Source organism: Dendronephthya gigantea, unplaced genomic scaffold, assembly GCF_004324835.1.
Source record: "Dendronephthya gigantea isolate DGI-Jeju-01 unplaced genomic scaffold, DenGig_1.0 000115F, whole genome shotgun sequence".
NCBI classification, from domain to species: Eukaryota; Metazoa; Cnidaria; class Anthozoa; order Malacalcyonacea; family Nephtheidae; genus Dendronephthya; species Dendronephthya gigantea.
The window spans coordinates 356,620-363,775 of record NW_021163125.1 but is presented as its reverse complement, the minus strand read 5'-3'; the positions used below and the strand labels follow the sequence as shown (position 1 = coordinate 363,775).

General features: G+C 36.5%; 1 protein-coding gene across 1 annotated transcript; it reads right to left on the bottom strand.

Moving 5' to 3' along the window:
- Positions 1-756: 756 nt before the first annotated feature.
- On the bottom strand, positions 757-3,496 carry LOC114535291. Its single transcript, XM_028556662.1, has 3 exons — positions 3,361-3,496; positions 1,514-1,624; positions 757-1,193 (listed from the first exon to the last, which is right to left on the bottom strand). The coding sequence occupies exons 2-3, from the start codon at positions 1,566-1,568 to the stop codon at positions 757-759; spliced, it is 492 nt and encodes a 163-aa protein (XP_028412463.1). The 5' UTR covers positions 1,569-1,624; positions 3,361-3,496.
- Between the last annotated feature and the right edge of the window lie 3,660 nt (positions 3,497-7,156).

Here is a 7,156-nt window from a genome sequence, read left to right as displayed (position 1 = left end):
GTTCATTAATATATCTCACCGTAGTAAAAATATTGTTTCGTAAATTTTTGAACCTTTTTTTGTTATATGTGAACAAACACAACGTCACGGGAAAACTTGGGGGCCATAGCAATGTAAGCAAAAGAGCGGGATAATTAAATACCGGACAAGAAGTTGCTAAACCTTTGTATGTTATTGCGAAATAGCTAATAATCGAATAACCGGATGATTTGTCATACTTTTCGACATCGGTGCCGTCGAAAGTGAAAACGAAATCAAAATTTTCCTCTTTCAACAAATCTTCGAAAGTTGCTTGAAACGCCATATTTACTCGCATGCATGTGCTAAAACAAGTGGGGGCCCATGCATAACACATAAATCATGCGTTCTATCGCCGTTTCACCGCCCTATCTTATATACGCCCTATTTCCGTTTAGTCGTGATTGTCATGCATCAACAAGTCATTTTCATCGATGAGAAATAGTCCGGCGGGTGTAAATTTTTCTTTATTTCCGTATTCAAATCGGTCATTGTTGACTGCACACACATAGAAATACACACCACCCACCTCGACATGTTCACGATACATAGCTACGACTGCATGTTCATACGACTTAGCGGACAGCAAGCTTTAAGGAGCGAAAGTAATTTGTTTTGGTGGAAACACATTCCTAACTGTGCAATTTCCTGAACAAACTCCACAAGTCACAACAACACAAACTGTTAATCTTAAGTAGAAATGTATTTTTATACTTTCACAAAATTGCACAAAATTAATTAATTAACAAAGTAAAAGTGAGCTTTAAAACAAGTTTTTCCATGGTTGTCGCTCTCAGTGTAATCGTAAAGATCTTCACCATACCAGATTCGTATAGCTTGGTTTTGATAAATGAACCTGGTGCCCACATCTGAGAGAACCAGCTGAGGTGAATTGTGATAATAACCAGGCAGACGATACCAGCCGCCAGCTTTATAAGGCTTGGTTAACACAGGCGAAGGATACATGATCGTATTTTCTGTATCTGTGACGAACATGTTTAGACCCTGATGATTACATCCCCAATTTGACTGTGCAGCTTGATAGCATCCAAGTTTTCCACTCGTGTGAGTCATCCTGAATGCACTCACAAAACCAGATTGGCCGGTGTACCTCAGTGCTAAAAATTTGGTATCCCTTGCACCAACGCACCCATATCCGACAGTTCTCCACTCGGCTAAGAAAACAAACGAGAATCCATAGAAAATGACAAAAACTTTATGGTTTCGTGATTTCTTTGTAGTTTTTTTTTATAAAAAAGTGCGTTCTTATGGACCAAGAAATCAATGGAGATTTGGTCAAGCTGACTGACCTTTAAATTATAAACTACAAAATAATTATACATTATATTACATGCAGCTTATAATCACTGGCCGAAAGCTTGGTATCGAACTTCGTTCCCAGGTTTTTTGCGTTCATGGCACGCGGTACGGAAGACCCTGGGAACGAGGTAGATCACTGGGTTTGCAAAAGTTATACAGACGTACACTTAGTTACCTGCACAGAATGCTGCATGGATTCCGCAAAGCAACAAGAAGGTTTTCGCCAGCATTTTTCTTGCAGATTTTTTTGACAATGCACTCTGTAATTCGACGTTATCACCAAACTCTAAATTGAATAAATTTTACCCTGTTTTCTAAGTTTGCGACTTACATCTCCAATACTCCCGCATTTAACGAATCGTAAAAGTGACCACAAGTCGTGGGATCCATTTTTTTCAGAGTTAAACTCATTTATAATTACGAACTTAGAACAGTAGCCGGGGGGGGGAGGCGGTTGAGAGGTGTTGATTCGATCAATTATTGAATTCTTTCCGACGGATTTCTTTTGTAACAAAGAAATAATGCCAGAAAGCTAAATAATTCCTCTTTAAGTAAAAATTAAATTGTTGGACTCAATATTTATTGAATTGCAGCAGGTTAAAACTGCGACTTTTGTATACCACCCATAATATAACCAGGGGGCAGCGTGGCAACGTCTTCAAACAACTTAGCATCAATTGTGGTATTACAACTGCCGAAAATAGACAAAACACTTCTCGACGTTTCGACCTGAGGGCTTTCTTCAGGAGAGTTAGTGTGGAAATAAATAGGGGAGAATACATGTTTTGTATGGGGGCAAAACACGCGATAAAAATGGGCCAGTAGAAAACAAAAAATCAAAGCAAATTGGAATACATTACATTGCCAAAGAGACGCCTGATTGTGGGCCAAGAAAAGTCCGCAATGAGGGAAGCCTGAGCAGCAACGAAAACGCATTACAACCAGCTTTGATGTAAACAAAGCAAAGGGAGTCATATTACTATGGGTGAAGCACTGAGCTATGGGTGAAGTAGTTTAAATGAAAGAGAGTCTTTCAATTATGCCAGAGGGATGGAGTGCCAAGACTGTGGATGAGTCACAATACTTGTCGTTTACATCTATTGTTAGTACCGGAAATGGGACAGAGGGCTCTAATTTTCATGCCCGTGACACTATGATTACCAAGTAAAGTGTCTTCCAGTTCGCCGAGATGGAATAAATGAGGTTGAAGGAGAGGCATATGAAATGGTGCCTGCTGAAAAAACTGTGAATCGGGAGCCGAAATAACAGTGCTGGAATCGGTAAAAGATGGCCAATGCCGCAAGGGAAATTCAATGTGCCATTAAGCTCTGAACATTTTTGCTGTAGAGAGCTGTGAACCAATGTGTCCCGGGATTTTGTTGCGCCAAAAAGAGACTAGGAGGTTATCGGTGAAAATGGAAGATGTCTCTGGATCACTCTGCAGGATATGAACATTCCTAAGTAGGCTATCCCTAATAGCAAAATTGAAGGGATAGTGTGTGAGAACTAAGGGAGTAGAATTAATGCTAGGGGTGGTAGAGACAGAGTCTCTAAGGGTGTCTAAGCGGGAAATGTCAGAGGCCTTTGATAAAGCAGTGTCAATAAGTGGGGAGGGATAGCCGCGCCCGACAAAGAATGTTTTCATATCCAGACATTTGGACTGGAAGTCATCATCTTCACTGCAAAGGTATATAAATTATTAATGCCTTTAATATTAAAAAATCAGTCTGCAAGCATTATACTTCAGCATTTTTTGCTTTATTGAAAATGGTATCTGCAATATTTATAACGTCGAGAGCCTACGTATTTACTAATGCCGTCTAAAGATCCGGATTGACCAAATGCGGAAATTTATGAAAGTCATTTTGGACGATTTGAATGTTCTACAAAATAACTATATTGTCAGTCTAGTACAACATAGTAGCTGACTTGCTAACTCATTGACCCGCAGCGCTACAACGACCCGTGGTCTGGTTTATTATGACATATAAATGCACAAAAATTATATCTGTACGAACTTACTTGTGCCAATTCCACTCGCAACTATATCCAATGACCACTGTGACTTGAACTGAATATCATATGACTATATGTAACTCTCTATTTATATCTACTGATCGATTTGTTGTCCTTGTTTGATCTTCCTGTTAGAAGCTCAGAGACAAAGGTCACAGAAATCATCAGACTAAATACTTGTTATTCCATCTAGTATATAGCATAAAGTTCAAATTTATAGGGAATATATTAATTTAGAAAGGAATTTCAAGAGTTAGCGTCAGTGTTAATTGATGATGATAACAGACACAAGAATTATACCAGCAAATTAGAAGAGTGTTGATTGATAGGTTTGAAAATTACTATTAAGCAATAGGTTTCTCTGGGCTATTAGCAGGCTTTCTTTTCTTAGAATACCATGGTTAGAATTGGCTGAAGAAACAATTGTAATGACCAAACTATTTGGAACAAGACGCCGGGTAGGCGTTAACTCGGGCTATGTATTCAATAAATACACTGAACTGAAACTGAGCTATATTGATACACTGAATACACTCTAAATACGCGACTGTCCGCGCGGAAGACTAGGCCTGCGACACGAAAAAAAATTAACAATCGCGAAACCTAGACTCGGCTACCACAGGTAGCGCGAGTAATAAAACCCATGAAGGTATGATATAGAAATTTTAATACACACAACAAAATTGTAAATTAAATACACACAACTATAAAAGCAGAAATTAACAAAAAGCTATTGCCAATGAACTGCTCTTTTCGTACGTTAACGTGACATTATTGACAAATAGCAAATGTTCCGCCAAGGCATCTTCATCCAGTGCTAAAACCCCTAAATGTTTAACAAGCTCGAAAGGACTTCATCTCCCATTTTTATAGTCAACTCTTTGTCATCAGTATCTTTACCAATGACCTAAAAATATAAATGTTTTAGGCCCATTTTATACGCCGTATTTTACATATGCCGAATACATTAATAAGACAATTAGGTATCATGAGGTGATATATTTGTATGTCTATTTTTTCTTTTCTCTAAAAGTATTTTTTTCTTTGCTGGTTCCATTGCATAATAGTTTTGCTTCTGTCTAGATTTATTCATTAATCTTTCTCTTTCATCTTTGTCAACAATGTTACATGAACATGACAAAAATTGAATTATGTAATGTCCTGAAGAGTTATATCTCTTCTGAATATTTCTAGTAGTAGTGACAATTAAGTAAATCTGTTCCATTTATGCTTTTAGAATATGCAATAGGAGGGTCATCTCTGTCATTATAAAATATAAAGCAAGGCAGAGTATATATATTTTGACTTTTTGTGGGTCAGCATGCTATTGGGTGGAAGCATGCTATTTTGAACTCTCTCAATCTGTACACCTTTCAACTCAAATATATAATTGTTAAATATACTCTGAAAGTAATGTATTAAAAATTGAAGAGACGGCACTTCAAGAAGTACACATGTACCTTCAGGATGACCTCTACCATACAAATCTCATGCATGAGAATGAAATATTTTGAACCCAATATCACTATGATTACAATAAATTGCAACTCCAATACACCCCACCATTAATATGAAATAGGTGTAGTTATCAGATATAAGGCACTCAAAAGCTTCTTGCAATGAGGTACAGTATTGATACCCCTCTGTAGAACTTTCTTGCTTAACAGTACCTGAGTAGCTTTCACTGTACCCTAACTGGTAATCAGTATCAAACATATTTAATATTGTTGGTAATTCTGATTGCATTAAAAATGCCTGTCCGACTAATTGTGACAATCTTGAATACAACTTGTTTCCAATATTCATTATTTCTACAAGGTCATTCGCAGAACTGATACCATTTAATTGTGTAACTGTAAATCAATGAGCACAAACTCATTGCAACACATTGCTGCCCTGCATTCTGCCCAAAAAGCAGCTGATTGCCTTGACTATATGGAGCTGCTATTGTTTTGTTTGGGTCGACATACACTAAAGGCCCAGGATTTTTTTCTATGTCCCCACTTAATTTATATTTGTAATCATTTTCCAAATGAATCTTGCTTTTGAAAGAACACATCACTTTATTACAAGAACACAATAAACTACATTGATATACTTGTTCACAACAATTTAAACACTTTGCTCCATTTTCATACATTCTAATATTGGCATATAAACAATACACCATTGTCTCCATAAATATGATTATATATCGAATACGTGAATAATATAAATAAACAAATAGTCTAACCTTTCTATTCCTTTTGACACTTTCCAAAATTCGCATTGTAACTGTAATTCTTCTTATTTTGGTTGGTTGAGCTGGTGCATTATCGCAGATAAGTACAAAATGCAATGCGCGTACATCCTTCAGTGGAATAATATTAGATAACTCAGTTACTACAGCCTGGTTCCCGATGATGCCATCATCCCTCATATATGTTCGCTTACGTTAGATACGTAAAATTGATCTATCATAAATTGATCTCTCATAACGCTTGAATACCCGAAAAAGCTCTTTTCGTACATGTATACATCTATATTGAACGATGTACACACATTTTGTGTATGCATTGAGCTTGTTATACACAATATTTGTGTTGACTTTGTGGGACAAAAATTCACTCCTACAATACGCCATATTTGAATCACTGTTAATGTTAAACACAATTATTATCCTGTGTTGACCATATATGTTCCTTTGCACATGCGTGTTTTTGTCTTGACTGCGATTTCGCGATTAACACAAAAAAAAAAAAAAGGAAAACCGAAGCCCATTTTATACCTCGGGCATTTCCCGTGGAAAGCCCGAGTAATTATGCCTAAATTGGTTTATACGCATGAAAAGGTTAACCAGTCAAAGACGAGATGTCACAATGCTCAGAAATTCACGTGTGTAATTAAATGTTGGCATGTTTTTCCTTGGCGTTTGACATCCGCTTCAGTTCTCGATTGCAAACATTAAAAACATATGGTAATATATAGACCAGCCTATGACTACCCGGTACTTTGTATTCATTTTATAAATTTATAACACTGTTATTAACACAGTAAACATACATTATACGTAATTTTTATCAGTTTTTCTACTATAATTATAGCGCATTTAGAAGAGGAGACGCCTGCATGCATGAAACCAACTTCTTTAAATGAGATCAAATCCATCTAATAATAGTTATCAGGTCACAGTAACTTCTACCAGCGCTTATTCCCTCAATTGGCTGACTGAAAATGATAAAACTAAATAGGCACTCAAACCATGCATAAGGCTTCTTTCAATAAAATTAATATGAAAAGCGAAACGCTACTAAATTATAAGGAAGTGTATAGTCTATGGCATTTGAAAGAGCATAATGGTATTACATAGTGGTATTACATGGAGATCGAAGCGAGCAAGACCATACAATCCAGAAAAAACAGAAAAGGCTTCTCTGGACGTAACAAATAGTATTTTTTTAGTAACAGGCTATATAATAGGTTCTTATTACAAAATACAGTAGTCCCTCGCTAACTTGAACTCCCAAGGGCTTTAAGGAGCGAAAGTAATTTGTTTTGGTGGAAACACATTCCTAAGACCTAACTGTGCAATTTCCTGCATTAAAAAACTCCACAAGCCAACAACACAAACTGTTAATCTTAAGTCGAAATGTATTTTTAAACTTTCACAAAATTGCACAAAAACAAAAATGCGTACAAAAAATTAAGGAATGCCTTTTGCCTATTAAAATCTAACAATGAATATACGTGTTGGAATCGGACCAATCGGTCTCTGAATAAACGATTAATTAACAAAGTAAAATTGAGCTTTAAAACAAGTTTT

Coding starts and splice junctions, on each gene's coding strand:
- LOC114535291 (XM_028556662.1), bottom strand. CDS start 1,568: ATGCTGGCGAAAACCTTCTTGTTGCTTTGCGGAATCCATGCAGCATTC. Junction 1,194..1,513: donor CCATGCAGCATTCTGTGCAG/GTAACTAAGTGT, acceptor TTGTTTTCTTAG/CCGAGTGGAGAACTGTCGGA.